General features: G+C 64.3%; 3 protein-coding genes across 3 annotated transcripts; 2 read left to right on the top strand and 1 right to left on the bottom strand.

Annotated features, from left to right (window-relative positions):
• Positions 1–970: 970 nt before the first annotated feature.
• LOC146584231 (intestinal-type alkaline phosphatase-like) lies at positions 971–5,243 on the top strand. Its single transcript, XM_085325202.1, has 11 exons — positions 971–1,043; positions 1,753–1,869; positions 2,753–2,868; positions 2,943–3,117; positions 3,240–3,412; positions 3,595–3,729; positions 3,817–3,886; positions 4,051–4,149; positions 4,311–4,502; positions 4,640–4,756; positions 4,957–5,243. Exons 1-11 carry the CDS (start codon positions 971–973, stop codon positions 5,241–5,243), a joined length of 1,554 nt encoding a protein of 517 aa, XP_085181328.1.
• Positions 5,244–6,125: 882 nt separating this feature from the next.
• On the top strand, positions 6,126–9,191 carry LOC146584230 (intestinal-type alkaline phosphatase-like). The gene is made up of 11 exons (XM_085325105.1): positions 6,126–6,195; positions 6,572–6,688; positions 6,826–6,941; positions 7,099–7,273; positions 7,393–7,565; positions 7,662–7,796; positions 7,893–7,965; positions 8,067–8,201; positions 8,353–8,544; positions 8,732–8,845; positions 8,923–9,191. Exons 1-11 carry the CDS (start codon positions 6,126–6,128, stop codon positions 9,189–9,191), a joined length of 1,569 nt encoding a protein of 522 aa, XP_085181231.1.
• A 242-nt stretch (positions 9,192–9,433) lies between these two features.
• Positions 9,434–19,397, bottom strand: ECEL1 (endothelin converting enzyme like 1). The gene is made up of 18 exons (XM_085325112.1): positions 19,372–19,397; positions 18,286–19,171; positions 15,958–16,026; positions 15,677–15,787; positions 14,967–15,059; positions 14,451–14,575; positions 13,526–13,748; positions 13,146–13,244; positions 12,927–13,001; positions 12,244–12,347; positions 11,981–12,039; positions 11,703–11,754; positions 11,503–11,570; positions 11,286–11,410; positions 10,952–11,017; positions 10,733–10,828; positions 10,309–10,385; positions 9,434–10,045 (listed from the first exon to the last, which is right to left on the bottom strand). The coding sequence occupies exons 2-18, from the start codon at positions 19,027–19,029 to the stop codon at positions 9,946–9,948; spliced, it is 2,286 nt and encodes a 761-aa protein (XP_085181238.1). The 5' UTR covers positions 19,030–19,171; positions 19,372–19,397; the 3' UTR covers positions 9,434–9,945.
• Between the last annotated feature and the right edge of the window lie 615 nt (positions 19,398–20,012).

Genomic DNA, 20,012 nt, shown 5'->3' with positions numbered 1-20,012 from the left:
GGTTTTTGGCCCTGTGATGGATCAGGGCTATCTACAACACATTCCCTGAGAGCTGGTGACCTGGAAAAGCTCTCGTGATCACTGGCAGTCTCCGTGGCTTGTACTGCTGACAGTGTCCTTCCAGGTGACCTTTAGCAATCACATGTGGCTCCATGTTCCATGGCCCCACATTCCTGTGCTCTGGCTGTGTTCAGCATGGGATGTCACCTCTCAAACTTCACACAATGGAGAGGATCAAACCAGCATGTTCTTCCATGGGTTTGCTGCTATTTACCTGGCTTTGGTGAACCAGAACTCTTCCCCGTGCCCCATAGCAGGTATTTCCCAGTGTGGGATGAGAGCTGGTACCCTGATTGCTCCCAGGAGAGGGCATGTTGCTGCCCCAAGGTGCCCTCTGGCAGGGAGCAGTGAGAGGGGCATGTTCTGGGCTGCCTGTAACTGTGTTCCCTGGGAGAGGGCACCTGAGGACATGGATAATCAAGGTGAGAGGTCTTCCTCCTGCCTGTCAGCCCAGTGTCCTCCCTCCTTGGGGCTGTGCATTTGTCTCTCCAGGGAAACAAGTCAAATCCAGCCCAGTCCAACTCCCAGGCTTAGCATATCTACAGCAAGAGCACTTTGCCCTGCACCCTCCCTTCCTCCCCAGGGCTCCCTGCAGATGGCAGCCTGGCCAGCATGGGAGCCGGGGGACCTTGGGACCCCCCAAACAGCCTTAGAGGCCCTGCCTGCTCCAGGGACAGGCTGCAGGTCCTTCAGCCCTTAGTGTGTGTGTTGGGGGGGATGGTCCCAGGGAGGGCTGGGGACACTGGGAGGGTCCTGGGCAGGGCTGGGAGACAGTCCRTGAATGTTATCAGCCGGTCGTCTCGCCTGCAGCAGGGCTCAGCCCTCTGTCGGGACAGGGAAGGGCCATAAAGGGCTGCCCCCCGCCCGTGGACACAGGCAGCATTCAGGGAGGGACCCCAGGGCAGGCAGCATGGAGCAGCCGCTCTCCCCGGGGAGCTGCCTCCTCGTCTGCCTCCTCGCCCAGCTCTCCACCGCGGCCTCAGGTGAGAGCTCAAATGGGGACCGTGGGGGGCTAGGGAGTGGGAGCCCTGGGCAGGAAGGTGCCGGAGCTGCTACTGCTTCCCTAGGGCACCCTGTYGCCTCCCCAGCGGGCTGATCTCCAGCGGGATGGGACTATCCTGCTCCATGGTGGGGACTTAGCCCTGGGCACCCGGTGAGAACAAACCCTCCTGGCTGTGTCAAAAGTTTCAAGGTGGTTTGGGACCCCAGCCTCTGAGGGGGTTTGTCTCAGCCCTGACTGAGCCATGTCCTGATCCTGGCCATCCCCAGCCCTGCAGCCCCCTCACGTCTCCAGCAGTGCCACTAGCCATGTTGTTTTGGATGAAGCAATCAACAGCCATGGCCAGCCATGGTTTCCATACTTAGCACACTTGCTGCATGAGCCTGACACTCRGGTGTCCAGTGCCCTCAGCAGAGGTGTGAGGCACTTCACAACCAGACCATGCCTCAGTTTCCCCCTCTGCAGATGGATGCAGGACAATAGTGGGGTTGCCAAAAGCTTGACTGATCCCCAAATGGCTCCTGGTGCCTTTGAGGCCCCTAGAGAATGGGACTTGAGCTAAATTTGCTGGAGTAGAGATGCCACCTTGGTCTGCCAAGGGGATTTTCCCCTGATGACCCTCAGGATGCCCATGGCTGTACCTCTGGCATTGGGCACAGCCCCAACACCTGCATCCCCCTGCTCACCTCCAGGCASTGAGAAGACACCAGACTACTGGAATGAAGGGGCCAGAAGGAGGCTAGAGTTGGCCCTTGCATTGCAGCCTGTGACACGGCGAGCCAAAAACATCATTCTCTTCATGGGTGATGGTGAGTCCCCAGGATCAGGGATGTGAGGTGTCTCAGGGACCTTCCTGGTGCCCAACTAAGAGCCGACACACAGAGCCAGCCCAGAGACAGGCCCTAGCCAGGCATTTCCACAGCTGTGACCCATGGCATGGTCCCAAACTCATCACCCAAGCCTATGCCTCAGTTTCCCCAATGGCTTGCTGGGCAGCTTGCTCTTACAAGGGATTCCCAGTGCAGCAAGGGGTGTGTTGGTCCCTGGGGTGCTCAAGGAGGCTGGAGCATCTCTGAGCCTTGGGGAWGGAAAGGGGGAGGGGGAATCTGACTCATTCTCTAGCTCCCTCAGGGCCTGTTCTCTGCGAATAGGGCTATTCCCCAGCCAACACCTCTTTCTCTTCCCCCTCCCCCTTTCCCTTGGCTGTTCCAGTCTTTGAGTCTTGACCTCAGACAGGGCCTTGGTGCCTGGGGCCTTTGCTCAGCCCTTCTTGGAGTGTGGTAGCTCAGAGCTGCAGGGGTGGTGACACCAGGACACTGGGTGCTGGGTCAGCCCAACTCTGTCTTGCTGGACAGCGATGTGGGTCCCTGTCAGGCCCTTTGGCTCACAGGCATGGCAGTGGCCAAGGCCATTCAGCACCTCTAGGTATCAGCAGGAAAGCAGAAGCAGAGAGAGGACAAACCTGTGCCCTGAAGTAGCTGGCAAGAGGATGGGGCTGGTGCCCTGGAGCCTGAGGGATGGGGACATTTCCCCAACAGTGTCCCATGGTGGAACAAGAAGGGCACAGCTCGGCCTGGGGTGGTCCTGTTGAAAGGTTCCCTCCTGCCCCTTGTGGGGTCCCCTGCTGGCTCTGGGCAAGGTTGGGCCCCGATCCTGGCCCTTTGCTGCCCCACAGCTCTGCTGTGCCTGCAGGCATGGGGCTGCCCACAGTCTCTGCAGCTCGGATCTACCAGGGACAGCTGGCCGGTGGCTCGGGTGAGGACAGTGTCCTGGCCATGGAGACCTTCCCCCACGTGGCTCTGGCCAAGGTAAGTGGGGCAGTGCTGGTGGCAGTGCCCGTGCTGCCCACTGTTCAAAGCCCTCACCTTCTACTGGTTTGCAGACCTACACCATCGACCGGCAGGTGCCCGACAGTGCTGGCACAGGCACTGCCTACCTGTGTGGGGTGAAGACCAATGCCAAGACCCTGGGGCTGAGCGGAGCAGCTGTCTACGGCAAATGCCACACCACTTTCGGCAACGAGGTGGACTCCATCCTGCACCGGGCCAGGCTGGCAGGTACGGACAGTGAGGTGTCCCAATTGGAGAGCCCAGCCCAGCATGAAAGGGACATCTCCTGCCTTGGTGGGCCATATGGGCTCCCCATCCAGCCTGACTGTAAACCCTGACCCGTGTTGCAGGCAAGTCCGTGGGCATCGTGACAACTACACGAGTGCAGCATGCATCCCCTGGGGCCACCTACGCCCACTCAGTCAGCCGGAGCTGGTATGCTGATGCCAACATGCCCAAAGAGGCCCTGCGGGAGGGCTGCAAGGACATYGCCTACCAGCTGGTGCACAACACGGACATCAATGTGAGCCAGGGAGCTGGCACCTCATGGCATGGCAAGGCTGGGCCACCACCYCCTCCCCCAGGGGACAGGGGTGACCCAGGGACATGTGAAGGGCATCTATTGAGCTACAGAGCTGAGACTCCTTGGTGCTGGGACCCCCAAGTGGTGGCAGTGCGGGTCACAGCTCTCTGGTCCCCTGTCAGGTGATCCTGGGTGGTGGGCGGAAGTACATGACYCCCAAGCAGACCCCAGACCCCGAGTACCCGGACGACCCAGCGCAGAATGGCATCAGGAAAGATGGCCTCGATCTGATCGCCGAGTGGCTCAGCTCCAAGGAGGTACCTGAACCAGGGTGGAGGGGAGCAGGTGCTGGGCACCGCAGGGTAGGTGTGAGCCATTGGCACAGTGTCTGTTCTCACTGGCAGGGTGCACACTACGTCTGGGACAAGAAGGGCCTAGATGCGGTTGAGGATGACTCTGTGAGCCACCTCATGGGTAAGAGCATCACTGCCAGCATCATGGGCAATGTCTCCTGTTCCTGCTCTGGGGATGCTGCCATGGCACAAAGCGGGGCCGGTGTGGACTCCACTGCAGGACACTAGCTGAAGCAGGTGCTGTGACATGCCACTCTACCACCATCCCCTGCTCCRCTCCTCCAGGCCTCTTCGAGCCCAAGGACATGAAGTATGAGCTGAACCGCAACACCTCTACAGACCCCTCCATTGTGGAGATGACGGAAAAGGCCATTCGCATCCTCCGCAGGAACCCTAATGGCTTCTTCCTCTTCGTGGAAGATGAGTAGCCCCAGGCAGCTTCAGCTGGGGGCAGAGAGGGTGGAATGTGGGTCCCAGGTGGTGGGTGGGAGTCCCCAGGGCCTGGTGCGGTAGGTGAGGCTGTGACAGCCATGTTGCCCATGCAGGTGGCAGGATTGACCATGGCCACCACAGCGGCCGGGCAAAACAGGCGCTGACAGAGACCATCATGCTGGACCAGGCCGTGGCACGGGCAGACGAGCTCACAGACCCCTCCGACACCCTCACTGTGGTCACAGCCGATCACTCCCATGTCTTCAGCTTCGGGGGTGACACAATCCGTGGCAGCTCCATCTTTGGTGGGTCCTGGCAAGGGGTAGCGAGTCTCTCTGCTTTAGCACCTCCATTTTGCTTCCACTGGAGGCTAAGCCAGCCAAGCCAGGGTGCTGGGGAGAGGCACTGGGGGTGACTGTGCTTCTGCCCCACCTGGTGCCAGGACTGGCCCCCAAGAAAGCCAAAGACAAGCGAGCCTACACCAGCATCCTCTACGGCAACGGGCCTGGCTACAGCATCCGTGACGGGGGCCGCCCGGCTGCCAGCCTCCCCGCTGCAGGTAGGAGCCTGCTGGGGAGCGGAGGAGGGCACGGGATGATGGGGAGGCTGGGGACAGCATCCTGCGGCCATGGCCACATGGGGTCTCAGTGCCACCGGGGCAGGAATCACCCCAAAGCCAGGGAGAAGGGAGCTACTCCCCCACAACAGGTTGGGGAGCATGCTGCCCCCCTCAGCCCCATATTTCTTGCCTTCTTCCAGAGGACAAGGACTATCGGCAGCAGGCAGCTGTGCCCCTGGAGTCAGAGACCCACAGCGGCGAGGACGTGGTCGTGCTGGCCAAGGGCCCCATGGCGCACCTCTTCCACGGTGTGCAGGAGCAGCACTACATCGCCCATGTCCTGGCTTACGCCGCCTGCCTCGAGCCCTACACCACCGAGCCTGCCTGTGGGGAGTCCCGCAGGGCATCCCACGGCTCCCGGTGCTTCTCGCAGCCCCTGCTYGTTCTTCTGGCCCTCTGCATTGCCTCCCACTTGGCAGGGGGCTGAAAGCCGTGCTTCAACCCAGTTGTCCCCATCCCGATCTGCCATCTCAGTGGCCAGGTTTCCACTGTGGCCAGCCTCAGGAAATGCAATAAAACTCAGGTCACTCAACTTCATCTCCCCTCCAGAGGTTTGCAGCTGTGGCCACCTCTTAAGGAGCCACCCATGCCTCACTTTCCCCTGTTGGTCATGGCTGATGGGCCCTGCCAGGATGCCACAGCACTGCAGGCATCAGGACGAAGCAGGAAATGAACCAAGGGTGAGGAGATGTCCCCCCAACCTCAGTCCTGGATGTYAGGAGGCCTCCACTGCAGAATGGCTGGGGGAACTGGTAGGGCTTYGAGCTGTTGGGGTGCAGCCTGGCACTGGGATTGTCACCATCCTGGCAAAGGCTGAGCAGAGACTTTAGGTCCGTGTGAGTGGATTTTGTGCTTGGGGAAACACGGGACAGAGAGCAGAGTTGCTTGACTCCTGATGCCCTCTCGGCCCCAGGTCCAACACTCAGCCCTGCCCGCTGTGCTGCCCTGGCCAGAGCATCCCCGGCACGCACGACCCTGCTGCCTCCTCACCTGGCACTGCGGCACCATGTCCGGGGAGCTGAATGATCCCTGCCAGGTCTCTCACCCACTCTTGCATCTGTTTATAGCCCCAAATCCATCCACCCACCTCCCCTGGGCCACCAATCGGCCAGACTGGTATAAAGGCGTCGGTAGCCCATCCCCACGGCCTTTGCACGGGCTGCCCAGCGTGACGCCAGGCTGTCAGGGAAAGGCCTGGCCCCTCCACACCCACCACGCACCCCTCTTATCCGAGTCCAAAGTTCCCCCCACTCCAGGCTCTGCTACCTCTGGAGGCTCTGCCGGCCGCGGCGGGTGCCCAGATACCACCATGCAGCGCCTGGCACCCTTCGCGCTCTGCCTGGGCATCTGGGCTGGGTTCGGCAGCGCCGTCATCCCAGGCAGGAACGGGCCCAGGGTGCTTTCCCTGGGGGGAAAGGGGGCACCTGGCAGGGCATGGGCTGCCCCTGGGGTGGGGCAGGGGGAAGCAGAGGCTGCACAGCTCTGGGAGGGTTGATGGGTGCTATGGGACATCCCTGCTTTCCTGGGGACCTTGGGCTTGTTTCCCAAAGGGATTAAGGTTTTGGGGGCTGGGAGAGGGGATAAGAGGTGCACTTATGGATCCCCCGTCCCCACCCCCGCCGTGGCTTTGGCCCCCATCCCGCTTGGTTCCTTGCTGCGTTTTCCCGTGGGCCGGATGGAGGCAGCAGGCCCGGGGATGCCCAGGGACGCGGGGTGTCCCGGGGAGCGGGTCTGAGGGAAGCCGCCCCTTCGCAGCGGAGGAGGAGAAGCCATCCTTCTGGAACAGGCAGGCAGCCGAGGCCATCGAAGCCTCCTTCCAGCTCCAGCCCAGGCTGAGCCAAGCCAAAAACCTCATCCTCTTCCTCGGGGACGGTGAGTGCTGCCGGGCACCTCCCGGCAGGCACGGCCGATGCCCTGTGGAGCCGGAGCCGGGCGGCGCGGGGGTACGGGGGGGGTGGGGTGGGCGCCCAGTCCGGAGGGCGACGCGGGGCCTCTCTCTCCTCGCCCAGGCTTCGGGATCCCGACCATCACGGCCACCCGGATCCTAAAGGGGCAAATGCAGGGGGRGCTGGGCCCCGAGACACCCCTCGCCGTGGACGCGTTCCCCTACGTGGCGCTCTCCAAGGTAGATGCCCTCCACCCCGGGCACGGCGGGGGCCGCGGGCACAAGGCTTTGCCCCGTGGGGCACCCCGTTCGCCAGCAGAAGTGGGGTGTGCGTTGGGGGGAGTGCGTCCAGCGGCAGCCTCCTCCGCTGAGCCGTGTCCCACCACCACCTTGGCAGACCTACAACGTGGACCGGCAGGTGCCCGACAGCGCGGGCACGGCCACCGCGTACCTCTGCGGCGTGAAGGGCAACTACGGGACGATAGGGCTGAGCGCGGCCGCCCGCTACTCGCAGTGCAACACCACGGCGGGCAACGAGGTGATCTCGGTGCTGGAGCGGGCCCACAAAGCCGGTAACGGAGGGGTGGAGGGGTGGGGGATCACGGGGAGAAGGGGCCTCCCACCGCCCCCACCGGCGTCGCCGGGGCCGGGGGGCTCGGCGCGCAGCCTGACGGCGGGCGGCGGGCGGCAGGGAAGGCGGTGGGCATCGTGACGACCACGCGGGTGCAGCACGCCTCGCCCGCGGGCACCTACGCCCACGTGGTGAACCGCGACTGGTACGCCGACGCCAGCATGCCGGCGGCCGCCCTGAGCCAGGGCTGCAAGGACATCGCCTGGCAGCTCGTCCACAACGTCGACATCAACGTGAGCCCCCCCACCCCGCGGCACACCGCCGCCGCCGCCGCCGCGCTCCTCGCCGCGGGACCCTCCCCGACGCCGGGCCGCTCTCCTCCCCACCAGGTGATCCTCGGGGGCGGCCGGCAGTACATGACGCCCGCGGGCACGCTGGACCCCGAGTACCCCAGCTACCCCAGCGCCAACGGCGTGCGCCAGGACGGGCTCAACCTCATCGACGAGTGGCTGAAGGGCAGGCCGGTGGGTGAGACGCAGCGGGGGGCACCGCTCCGGTGATGGCCGCCCCGGGGGGGGGGGGCTCGGCGCCCGCTGACCCCCCCCAGGCTTTGCCCGCAGGACGCCCGCTATGCCTGGAACAGGACGGAGATGCTAGCGGCGGCCGCGAACCCCGAAGTGAATTACTTGATGGGTAACGACCCCCTCCGCCCCCCCACCCCGCCCCGGCCCTGGCGCCCACCAGGCTCGGCCGCGTGGGTGAGCCCGGCCCCACTCCATGTGTCCCCCCCCCAGGGCTGTTCGAGCCCAACGACCTCAAGTACAACATGACGCACAACACCACCCTGGACCCCTCGCTCAGCGAGATGACGGAGGCGGCCATCAAGGTCCTGAGCAGGAACCCCAACGGCTTCTACCTCTTCGTGGAAGGTAAGTCGGGGCCGGTGCCGCCGGGGCGGGCGGGAGCCGGCGGACACGCGGGAGCAGGGCGGCCTCATCCCTCCTGGCACCCGCTGCTGGGAGGACTGGGCCCGGCGGCGGCGGGGGCGGCCCCCGGTCCACCGGCGGCGCCGGTCCGCAGGCGGCAGGATCGACCACGGCCACCACGACGGCGCGGCCCAGAAGGCGCTGACGGAGGCGGTGGAGTTCGACCGCGCCATCGGGCGGGCGGGCGCCCTGGTGGACGAGGCCCAGACCCTCACCGTGGTCACCGCCGACCACTCGCACGTCTTCTCCTTCGGCGGCTACACGCTGCGCGGCAGCTCCATCTTCGGTAGGCGGCGGGCTCGGCCCAGGGGGGGCACCGATTCCCTCCCGTCCCCAACCATCTTGGCTCTCACGCATCCTTTGAGCGATGCCGAGAGCGGGATGGGGGCTGGCGCTGGGCGCTGCCCGCCCGGGGGGGGCACGTTGGCTGTGCCAGGGGAGGCTTGGTCACCCCCCCGGTGTCCCCTCCGCAGGCCTGGCCCCCAGCAAAGCCTCGGACCAGAAGAGCTACACGTCCATCCTGTACGGGAACGGGCCCGGCTACCAGGCGGCTCCAGGCCGGGACGACGTGAACGTCAGCACGGCCGGTGAGCACACGGGGGCGGCGGGATGGGGCCGGGGGGCCTGCGCCACCCTCCCCTCATCTCCCTTCTCCCCTCCCCAGAGCTGTTCGACTACCGGCAGCAGGCGGCCGTGCCCCTCACCTCCGAGACCCACGGCGGCGAGGACGTGGCCATCCTGGCCAAGGGCCCCATGGCGCACCTCTTCCACGGCGTGCAGGAGCAGACCTACGTGGCGCACGCCATGGCCTACGCCGCCTGCCTCGAGCCCTACGGCTCGTGCCGCCAGCGGGGCTCGGCCCCCCGCGCCCGCCCCGGCCCCCTGGCCCCGCTCGCGGCCCTCCTCCTCCTCCTGCCGCCCCTCTTCTCGTAGCCCCGCGGCCCCCGTGGACGCGGCGCCGGCGGCTCTTGGGGGCGGCGGGGGCCGCTCGCCGCGCGCGGGGAGCTCGGCCTTTAATAAACGTGAGCCGTGATGCCGGGCAGCGGGGCGGACGCGGCGCCGCGCGGGCGCCCTGCGTKTCCAGCGCTTTATTGACCGGAGAAGAGCGGCGAAAAACACAGYGCGCAGCCAAGCGCCGCCGCTCCCCGTGCACCCGGCGTTGCCGAAGCCCAGCCGTGCCGTGCAYGCCCCCCGGCCGGAGGGCTGCTTGGGGGGCAGGACGGGGCCAGCACCGGGGTTTTCCCCGGGGAGGAGAAGCCGGGCAGAGGGCAGGGAGCACCGGGCGGCCCCGAGGAGTCTGGTACAGCTTTCCCTGCCCCAACCGGGGAGGGCCGCGGTGCTGTGCCCAGGGCTGTGCCGGATGTTTTGGGGCCTGGAGAAGGGTCTGGGATGGGTGGATGGAAAAGGGGGTGTCTGGAGGTGTCCTGCCTCTGCCCGGGGACTCCAGGACGCAGCTGCGTCCGACACGATCCTTGGTTGCCGGGTGGGAAGGGAGCGGGCAGGAGAGGACGGCTCTGGAGAGGAGCTGGCACCAACCCCGGGTGTCTCCCTCTGCCTCCCTCCAGCCTCTCTCCGTCACCCGGGGGTGCCCCTTTGCCCGTAAAGCAGGAGGGGGGACAGGCGCGGGGGATAGGGAGGGGAGCGGGTGCAGGGCGGCACGTCTGCGCGCCCGCCGGGGGCTTCCTCCTCACCAGACCGAGCACTTGTGAGCCGGGTTCATGGGCGAGTTCTTGGGGCAGTGGAAAACCCGGCCAAACTCCTCGAACTGCGAGACGCTGCCCAGGACCCTGCCGGGAGATGCAGGTGGGGGGGCTCAGAGCTGGGCACCCCCCGCCCCGGCCCTGCTGCTGCCCGGCTCTGCCTCCCCCGTCCCTCCTGCCTCTCCCTTGCCCGTGCGCCTCCCCACTCGCAATGCCACCCCACACTTGCAGGTTTAACCCTTTCATGCTCTCCCCAGCACCCACAAGGGGACAATTGCCCCCCCCCCCCGGCCACCACCACCCCTGCTTTGCAGCAGCGCGTGCTTTGCCCATGGTTCAGGGCCGGGTACCTGTAGTGCTCCGGGGCATGCTTGTCCGTCAGCACCTGCAGGTAGATGGACTGGGATCGCCTCTTGATGCACCAGTTCTGCAGGGGAAGAAAGGCCCGGGGAGGGGTGAGCCAGCCAGGGGTGCCCGACGGGGCGCGCCGGCCCTGCTGGCTGCCGGGGCRTTAGGGCAATGAGCCCCTGGTTGCGCTTGTTGTTGTAGGGTCTCCTGCGAGCTCGGGGGCTGCACGTGTTTGCTGGGTTGGGAGAGCGTGAGGGTGCGTTTGTTATTGGGGGGCTCCTGGGAGGGTGGGCGGCTGTGCCCATGGGGCCTAGGGCACCAGAGTCCCTTTGCCCTCTCCTGTGGGGCTGCTGCCCCCCCCCCCAGGATGTCCCCCATCCTGGCGCATGCCATGTACATGCTCCCACCCCATGGGTGCAGGCTCACCTGRGCGAAGGCGATGAAGAAGAGCTGGTCATGGGTGTATTTCAGATGGTGCAGGGGGTGCTCGGGACCATGCTCCCGCACCCATTTCTGGTAGGCCTGGRGAGCAAGAGCATGGCATGGGTACCACCCCAAAGCTGCACCAGCCCCCTGCGCCCCCCACTGGCAGGACCAGGCCTTCTCCCCCTACCGGGGGTGGGGGGGGAGGGAAGGAGGACTTACATAGTAGGCAAGTTTGAGCCCCCCCATGTCAGCGATGTTCTCCCCCAGCGTGTGTTTGCCATTCACCTGCCAGGAGAAGAGACACAGAGTGAGCAGAGATGGCCCTAGGCCAGGCACTCCCCCTTCATCATGCCAGCACCAAGGAGGTGCCTCAGTTTCCCCCGTCCAGAGGTTTGAGTATCCCAGCTGAGGTGTGATGAGTTGTTGGGTCTCAGAGCCGGGCACAAGCATATTCTCTTTGTGGGCACCTGGCTCTAGGGAGGGAGCAAACTCTCTGCGGTGGGGACCCCCAGCATGCCTGAGCAGCAGCTGGTGGGCGARGTGGAGGTCTCACCCGCTGGTTATAAACGGTGAAGTTGTCGTAGAGATTGACGATGCACTGTGCCTTCTTCAGGAACTTGCTGTACGACCTCTCCGTCCACCAGTGCACCAAGTTCCCATGCCGGTCATACTGTCCCCCTGCCAAGGCAACCACCACCACAGGTCATGCCAAGGGACCCAAGTGTCCTGCCACCCACCTGCTGCCCCAGGACAGGGTAGGGATCGCTCACCCCAGTCGTCATAGCCATGGGTCAGCTCATGCCCGATAATGGTGCCAATCCCACCATAGTTCAGCGACCTGTTGGCGGTGGRGAGAGCTGAGATAGTGGAGGGCGTACTGCTGGCAGTACCCCCAGGATGGTGGGGCCTCCTCCCCCAGCCCCATACCCTGCCCTGGCACCACCCACCCGTGCCCCAGYCCCCTACTCACTGTGGGAATTCAGGGTCGTACAGTGTCGGCTGCAGGATGCCAGCGGGGAACACTGGGGACACAGGAGAGCATTGCAGAGAGGGGGCCCCCTGCCCCCTGCCCACCCACAGCATGGCTTGTGCTGGAGCACCCTGCACCAAGCTCACCCCCAGTGCCTTCTCCTTGCCCCATGGTTGGTGCCCCCCCACACACCTCCCTCCCACAGGGGGCTGGGCCCAGTTGGCCAGTGGCCCCTGTGCCAGGCCCCAGGCTGGCASGGCCGGGTGGCAATGCCTTACCCATCTGGTTCTTGTTGGGCAGGTAGTAGGCGTTTAGCGCCTGGGGGGGCAGCAGCCACCTGCAAGGAGASACAGAGAGAACAGGCTGTGCTGGCACCCAGGGGAAATGCCACCCCTGGCATCGCTGGGGAGTTCGCACTCTGCCCTCCTGCGTACGCCCCACGTGGTGCTGCTCTGGGGGCACGGGACGTGGGCCTCAGTGGGGCTGTGCCATGCCCTGTATCTTTGCCACCCACATGCCCCCCGGGTGCCGTGATACCCACGCAGACTTGTCCACCTCCTGCCGAATCTTCTTCACTGAGAGCTTGATGCCAAAGGCAATGCTGTTCAGGATGTTCTTGAAATAGGTCTTCTCGTCCACCTCAAACTGTGGGGGTGCAGGACACAACCACGTCAGGGGGACCCACCTATTCCCAAGCTCCTGCATGTGGGGAGTAGGGCTGGGGTGTCCCCCTCACTCCCAGGAGATTTGGGGACAGGATGTGGGGTTGTGGCCATGGGCTGCACATGGCACATGTGTGTGTCCCCTGTCCCTGGAGGGGAAGTCCATGCACCGTGTGTTCTCATGCCACCATCCTGCGCGGGTGTGCCTGCACGGGCTGCTATGTCTCTGATACCTCCCCGAGGTCCTTGGGCCACACAGGGGTAGGAGCACCCCCAGCCCCATGGTGAGGATGGAGCTGAGCCCTGGGTGTGGGGAAGGGGACTTCAGCCTGGACCCCAGGACAGCATGACACTGCCCACATGGCCATGGCCGTATGAGAGGTGGTCCTGGTGAGCTAGTGGGGAATAGCTTGTTTAGGGGCAGAGCATCCCCATCCTGGTGGCTCTGGGTCCCACAGCTGCACTGCACCAAAGCAGATGTGAGGGCCATCTACCCCTCCCCCCCACACACACACACACCCCATATGCCCATGCCCCTGCAAGACCCAGAGCCAAGTCTTGCCTCATACTCCTTGTCAATGGCCTCCGGTGTCAGCAGGAAATCAGGGTAGCCGATCATCACCATCATGTACTGGAGCTGCAGAGAGAGTGGGCAGCTAGATAGGGACCCCCCCCCCAACCCCTGCTGCCCTGGAGCTGGTGGGGGTGGGGGGAGGCAGGGGTACTTGCTCATTCATGGTTGAGGCACGAGGGCCTCTGTGCCCCCGTCTGCCGCTGGTACCTTGGCCCTGGCTGCGCTGCGTGTCTCCTCATCCATCCAGTCCAGCTCATCCAGGCGTTGGTCCAGGATGTACTTGATGTCCTCCACCAGCTGCTGCACCTATGGCAGGACCCATAGCAGGTCACTACAGGCCACACGTCCACCACAGCATCTTTGCCACCCATCAACCCCCTCCATGCCATCAGCCAGGTCATTGCCATGGTGTCTAGGGGTGCCTGCTGGTGTCACTGGAGAGCACTGCCTTGAGCAAGTCACCCCTGGTCCCAAGGGAGGATGTGAGCCTGAGCATTTTTGGTGCACCAGCCTTCTCAGGGTGCACAGTGGCAGTAGACACCTTGGTGAGGGAATGTAGCTCCATACCCATGGGCAGCACCACCTACCTTGGCCTTGCTGGCAGAGGAGAAGTACTCCTCGACGAAGAGGGCACCCAGGGCCATGCCGAAGTGCTTATTGGCCTGGCTCAGACAGATTTTGCCCCGCTCGAGCTGCTTCTCATTGCCCTCCATTTCCTTGGAGAGCTCGTGGATGGCGTCACGGAAAGGCGTTGAGAGGTGCTCGCTCAGCACCACTACGATGCGCCACAGCATGTAGTTGTGCAGGATCCTAGCCAAGGGGAGGCTAGGATCAGCCCCCCCCCAAGCTAGGCACCTTGGTAGGCATGCAGACACCACATGGGGAGCTTGTGCCCAGGGGCACATCACCCAGCCCAGTTTCTTGAGTCCCAGGAAGCCATGGGGGTGGCCATGTCCAATGGGTGCCCAGGAACAGACCGGCAATGTGTRTCATCCCACAGCAGGCACCACTGCATGAGGAGTTTGGTGATCAGCAGCATGAGGGGGCAGTTAATGGGTAGCTGGACATTACCAGCCTGCTGTAGGGCCCGTGGTAGTCCATCTGCCAGGAGTTTTCCTGAGGTCTCCAAGCCAGGCCTGGCATCCCTGGGATGGAGGTGATGGAGGGACCAGSCCCCCCMCCCCAYATATCCCCAATCCCCTGCCAGGCTGAGCAAGGTGCCACCCCACAACCCTTCCCACTCCATGGCCAGCAGCAGAGAAACACCAAATAAATATTGGGGCAAAGCAGCCCTGGCATCAGTCTTGTGCCCAGGGTTGTCCATAAGTGGTGGTGGGTCCACACAACACAGACATTTGGGGCACAGCCTAGCATCTGGAGGGGGATTACAAGGGCAATCGCTGAGCCAGGGCAAGAGGCTGCCATGTGAGAGGTCCCACAGCCAGGCAGGGTGATGCCAGTGGTCCCAGTGTGGGATGACTTCAGGGCACAGGGGGTATCAGCACCCCTCACCTGCTGGGTGTCACGCGGATGAGGTTGGACACCTTGTGCATGTAGTCRGTGGCCAGCAGCACCACCTCCTCGTCCTCCGAGAAGTTGTCGTGGAAGATGCGGTCCAGCAAGCGCTTCCACTTGAGCTGGCAGGGTGGGCGAGGGGCACTGTCAGCGCAGGCATGGGGACATCCCTCTTCTATGTCACCCCYAGCAAGACCACTCCAGGCTTTCCAGCCTTCCACAACTCCTTCCCTCAGGAGCAAAGCCTAGGCCTCAGGCTGCTCCCTGGCACTCAGAAAGTGCAGGATGAATTTTTGGCCCCCAGACTGTTGAGGGGCAGCTGGGTCAGAGGGGACATTTCTGGGGGCACTGAGGTACTGGGTTGGGAGTTGTGCTGTGTTACTCAGGCTATGGGATAGCACTAGGGGTCACAGGATTGGCAGTAGGGAAGAACATGGGGTGGGTATGGGGCAGCTGGGGACTATGGGGCAGGCAGGGGATGTGGGGTGGCAGGGTGGGTTCAGGAGTGCTCACAGTGGGGGTGATGCGCTGCAGCTCGCCCAGGGTCACTTTGTGGTACATGGTGCTGACATCCCTCCGCATGTCATCGTACTCGGACACCGTGATCTGTACAGGGTGGGCATGGCCATCACTGCCACRCAACCGGGGGAAGGAATAGCTCCGCGGCAAAAGGGGCTGCTGACCCACACCCCTCCCGGCTCGCTGCTCCGTGCCCCCTTGTGCTTCCAGCGGTGCCCCAAAAGCTAGGGCTGGGGTCCGCAGGGGTGGGACATGGGGGTCCCCAAGGAGCTGGGGTCYCTGAGGGCTAGTGTGGGGGTCTCCAAGGCCTAGTGTCTCTAAGGACTGGGTGTGAGAGTCCCCAAGGGACTGTGGTCCCCAACAGCTGGATGTGGGGTGACCCCAAAGGGCTGGTCATAGCAGTTCCCTATTGTTGTGGTCCCTGATGACTGGATGTGAGGGTCTCYAGGGGCTGAGGTCGCCAGGGCCTGGGTAGGAGGGTCCCCAAAGGGCTGAGGTGGTTGCCTCAAGGGCTGGGCAGGGGAATCCTCAAAAGATGGGGTGGGCTCCCCTCCCTTGGGCAAGAGGATCCTCAAGGAGCTAGAGTGGGTGCCCCAAGAGCTGAGACTGGAGTCCTCAAGGGGCAGAAGTCCCCAAGACTTGTGCATGTGGGTCCCCAAGGTCTGGCCAGGGCCCCCCAAAGCCCAGGGCCCCTCCTGCCTCACGTTAGCAAGGTGCTGCTCCAGCTGGAGGATCTCCTGGGCCTTTTGCTCCACATGCTCAGCCCCCAGGAGGGTCAGCAGCCTCTCCATGAACACCCGGTACGCTGCCAAGATCTGCACCAACGGAAGGGCCGATGAATGCCACCATGCAACACCCAGCAGGCACCCTCGCCCCTCAGCACCACTGTGGATGCTGCCTGGAGGGCAGGGTGCCCTCCAGCAGCCTCCCTGCGCTGGGTGCCCAGGCACTTGCCAAGTCCTGGGTGTCCCTGTGCCCGCCTCACCTTCTCGCTCTCCTCATCCTGCCCCAGATATAGGGTCCGTTCAGGCAGCGTCAGCCCATCCTGGTCAATCTGTTGGAGGAGACGGGGTAGAGGGTGAGCAGACCCTCCCCCCCCCCCCGAGTGCAGCCAGTGCAGCCCAGGTGGGGGCTGTGCTGGACAAGGTGCAGGGCTATTGCAAGGCTGCACAGAGCAGAGACCTCAAAACAACACCCTGGGGACCCTCCCCTAGCACAGGGGCACCCCTGGGTGCCTCTYCCCCGGCACAGACACCAGTGGGCCTCAGCTCCCCTACCCTTCACCGTAGGCCTGTGGCCGTCCCCCCTCTTTGTCACCAAGGGTGCAGGAAGCGGCTGGGTAATGGCAGAGAGACCCAATCCCACCGTCAGGGTGGGCATCCTCCCCTTTCCCCCAGCAGTGCCATCAGCCTGGCATTTCAGGGTGCAGTGGGGTGATGGTGCCATGGGTCAGCCCCAGGCACGAGTGGGCTGTTGTGCCCCTCCCTATGCCTCAGTTTCCCTCCTGCTAGGCAGTGCTGCAGCTATGATCGGCAGCCTGCAGTGGGCTTGGAGCGCCGGGCGCACAGCCCCATGGCCTGCCCCTGCCCCACATCTGCCCCACAGGCTGCTCCCTGCCTGCCCCATGGGGATCCTGTGGGGAGCAGCAGGGATGAGGTGCGGGGCACAGGCTCGCAGCCCTCTGCTGTTCACACCCCCTGCGCACAGCCGGACRCACGGCTTTGTTGCGCGTGTGTGCACACATGTGCAATAAAGCCCTTCATGCACACACACACACACGCACACACACACTGCCGTCACCTAGCCCTAACACGCTCGCCTGTGCCTGCTCACACCCCCATCACACCTGTACACATAGACATACCATCTGCCTTATGCCCTCTCCATGCACACGCGTGTACACACACACACACACACACACACACACACACACCACACACTGCAGGTCACATTCATCTCGTCTCCCCCCCCACACCCTATCATCACACCCGCCCCACACCTGCTCCCTCCCGATCACACCCCACCAGACGCACCAAACCTTTCCCCGTGACACATGCTCCCTCTAGCGTACACACACTCACACACGCACACACCCTTCGCACCCTTTCTCCTTCCCACTGCCCGGCACACAAACACCTGCTTCACACTCACACTCACACTCAGGTCCCTCAGCCCCTCCCCTAGGTTCACAGGGAACAGGGAGATGGGGGGGGGGTCCGAGCTGCGCCCACCATCATGTGCCCACGACCATATCCCCCATCGTGTCCCCACTGTGCCAGCACCGTGTCCCTGCTGTGCCCACAGTTGCACCATCACTGTGCGCCCACCATGCCCCCCACGGTGCCTGTCACCGCGTCCCTGCCATGCCGTCACCGTGTCCCCGCTGTGTGCACTGCCGGCTCCCTGATGGGCCTTTACTGTGTCCTGGGCGTGCCCATCACTGTCCCTGCCGTGCCATCGCTGGGCCCCTGACATGTCATCACTGTGCTCTTCCATGCCCCCGCCATGCCCCCCACGGTGCCACCGCTGTGCTCCTGCTGTACTCAGTGCCATGCCCCTGCTGTACTCCAGCTGTGCCCACTACTGTGGCCCCCCAGTGCCCATCACCATCCTGTCTCCACCGTGCCCCCGCTATGTCCATCACCATGCCCACTGCTGCACCCATCACCATGGCCCTGCCATGCCCCCACTGTGTCCTTGCTGCACCCACCATGGTGGCCTCACTGTGCCCACCCCCATTACCTGTGCCCACGGAGGGCATCTGACACTTGGCTACCCAGACAAAGCCCATGTGCCCCCAACTGCACCGCAGGTAAGGGATGTGGGTTGGGGRCAGAGGGGAAGGCTGGCAAAGCCATGGGGAAATTCCCCAGCATGGAACTGGGCTTGAGTCCCTGGGGTGCAGGTGACCACCGCAATGCCAGGGTGAGGGGCTCGATTGCARGGCACTCAGGGATTGCAGCCCATGGGGCTTTCCCACCAGCACCGAGGTGGGCAGCACCACACCGCCCCATACGTCCCCTTGCCTGCATCTCCCCCACACCCATCCAAGGGGTGACAACCTGCCCTGGCTCAGCGCCCTACTGCCCACACCCAGGGCAGCCTGGCGTCGAGGTCCCATGGTGGGGAGGTGAGGGGCACCAGCTCCAGGCAGTGGCACCAGGGCACCCTGGGCTGTCCCCATCCCAACGCCACCCGCATCTCCACCCGCAGCGAGGACAGCAGCAGTGACAGCCACGCAGGCAGGTCACCCAGGGGAGGCACCGGCCCTGGCAGGAGCCCCCGCCGCGAGCAGCGTGCTGGTTGCCCTCACCCGGATGACGTAGCGCGACGTGTTCCTGTCGTCCAGGCTGACGGTGAGCGAGAAGAGCACCGCGGCGCTGTAGACCCCCTGAGTCTTGTAGAGCAGCTCGTTGAGGTCGCCGCGGCCTGGCGTGGCGTCCCAGCCGCCACACTCCCCGATCACCTCCAGCATGGGCCGCGGGCCCAGCCGGTCGATCTCAGCCCGGTCCAGGCAYGAGCGGAAAAACTCCTTGACTTTCCTCTCGGCCGAGGCGCGGGCACGCCGCCGCACGGGGCGGCTCAGCAGCGCCCGCAGCTTCGCCTCGTTCTGCTCCGCGATGGCCCCGATGGTGCCGTACACCAGCTTGTCCTCGGGGATGCCGTGCCGCCGGAGCCACCCGCCGCAAGCGAAGGAGTAGAAGTCCTGGCATGGGTCGATGGTGGCATCCATGTTGGCGCTGAGGAACCTGGATGCCCGCAAGAAGGCCTTCTTCTCCTGGCAGCCCTCCAGGCAGTAGCTGTCCCCTTCAGCCGCCAGGTATTTGAGGACCAACATGCACGTGAGGATGACGCAGAGCCCTGCAGCGAACACCAGCCCGGAGAGGAGGCAGATCTCCCGGCGGCTCCAGCGCGGCAGCCCCCCACGGCGCTTCTTGGCCCCAGTACCCAGCTGGAGGGCAAAGCCATTGGGCAGGGTGCCGCTTTGGTACTTGCTCACGTACTTCACCTCCTGAAACTCATCATAGTGTGCTGTCAGTGAGTAGGTCTTCTCCATGGCTAGGCACTGGGGTTTGCAGTGAGCAGCGCTGGGGGGCTCAGGGCAGGCGGGTGGCGGGCGCAGGTGCCTTGTGGTTCATGCTGGAACCACGTCTGCTCCGAGAAGGTGGTGGATGGCACCCGGGTGAGTCAGGAAGTGCCTGGAAAAGGCAGATGATGTGATTTAGGGGTGTTCTGGGAGGAGCAAGAAGGCTGCTTGCTGTCATCACTGTCTGCATCCCAGTCCCTGTCTGTACACTCCACTGGTGGCACTGGGACTGTGGTGCCAGGAGATCAGTGGCAGTCCTCTCTCCCATCTGCCTCCTTGCCAGCCCCACCGGTGCCCAGAACAGGCTCCTACCTGCCTAGTCCCAGCCGTGTTTCACCCCCGGCGCAGCACCATCCCAGTCCTGAGGTGCCCAGCAGAGCACCCACTCTGGGGTGGTCCAGAAAGCCAAGTCCCACACCACACTGTGACCTGCCTTCCCGAGGCRGGGAGGGGGGGTGACACAGGGCTCCCCAAACCTGGGGGGAGTGGCAGCTTGGGGAAGGAGGGCTGTCGGGGAGTTTGAGTGGGAGAGCGTTGTGTTGTGCGGGCTTGGGGAGCGCTGCGCGGGGTTTCGTTGGGTTGGGTTGCGTTGGGCGGCGTTGCGTTGGCTTGGGTTGGGTTCCTCGGGTTGCGTCGCGCCGGGCTGGGTCGTGTTGCACTGCGGGGTGCCAAATCGTGCTGTGTTGTGCTGCGTGTGTGCAAAAAGGACCCCGACCCTATGGGCATCTCAGAATGATTCTCCTCCCCCCCCCCAGCCCCCTCCCCAGCCTCCCTCCAGCAGCCGGTGCCGGCTGCAGTGGGCGCTGGTTTCTAGCAGGGGTGCCGAGCCGAGGAGCGGAGGGTCTGGCCGTGGGGAGGTGGGAGCAGGGGGGTGGGCATGGATGGGTTCGGGGGAGAGGACTTCAAAAGGGGCCCCCCAGTCCCTGCCCAGTGCTGCCCTTGGGAGCCCCTGG

This window comes from Rhea americana, unplaced genomic scaffold (assembly GCF_003343005.1).
Source record: "Rhea americana isolate MKP2758 unplaced genomic scaffold, rheAme1 scaffold_96, whole genome shotgun sequence".
Lineage (NCBI taxonomy): Eukaryota > Metazoa > Chordata > Aves > Rheiformes > Rheidae > Rhea > Rhea americana.
Note: the sequence above shows the minus strand (reverse complement) of the source record. Positions and strands in the feature narration are given on the sequence as shown.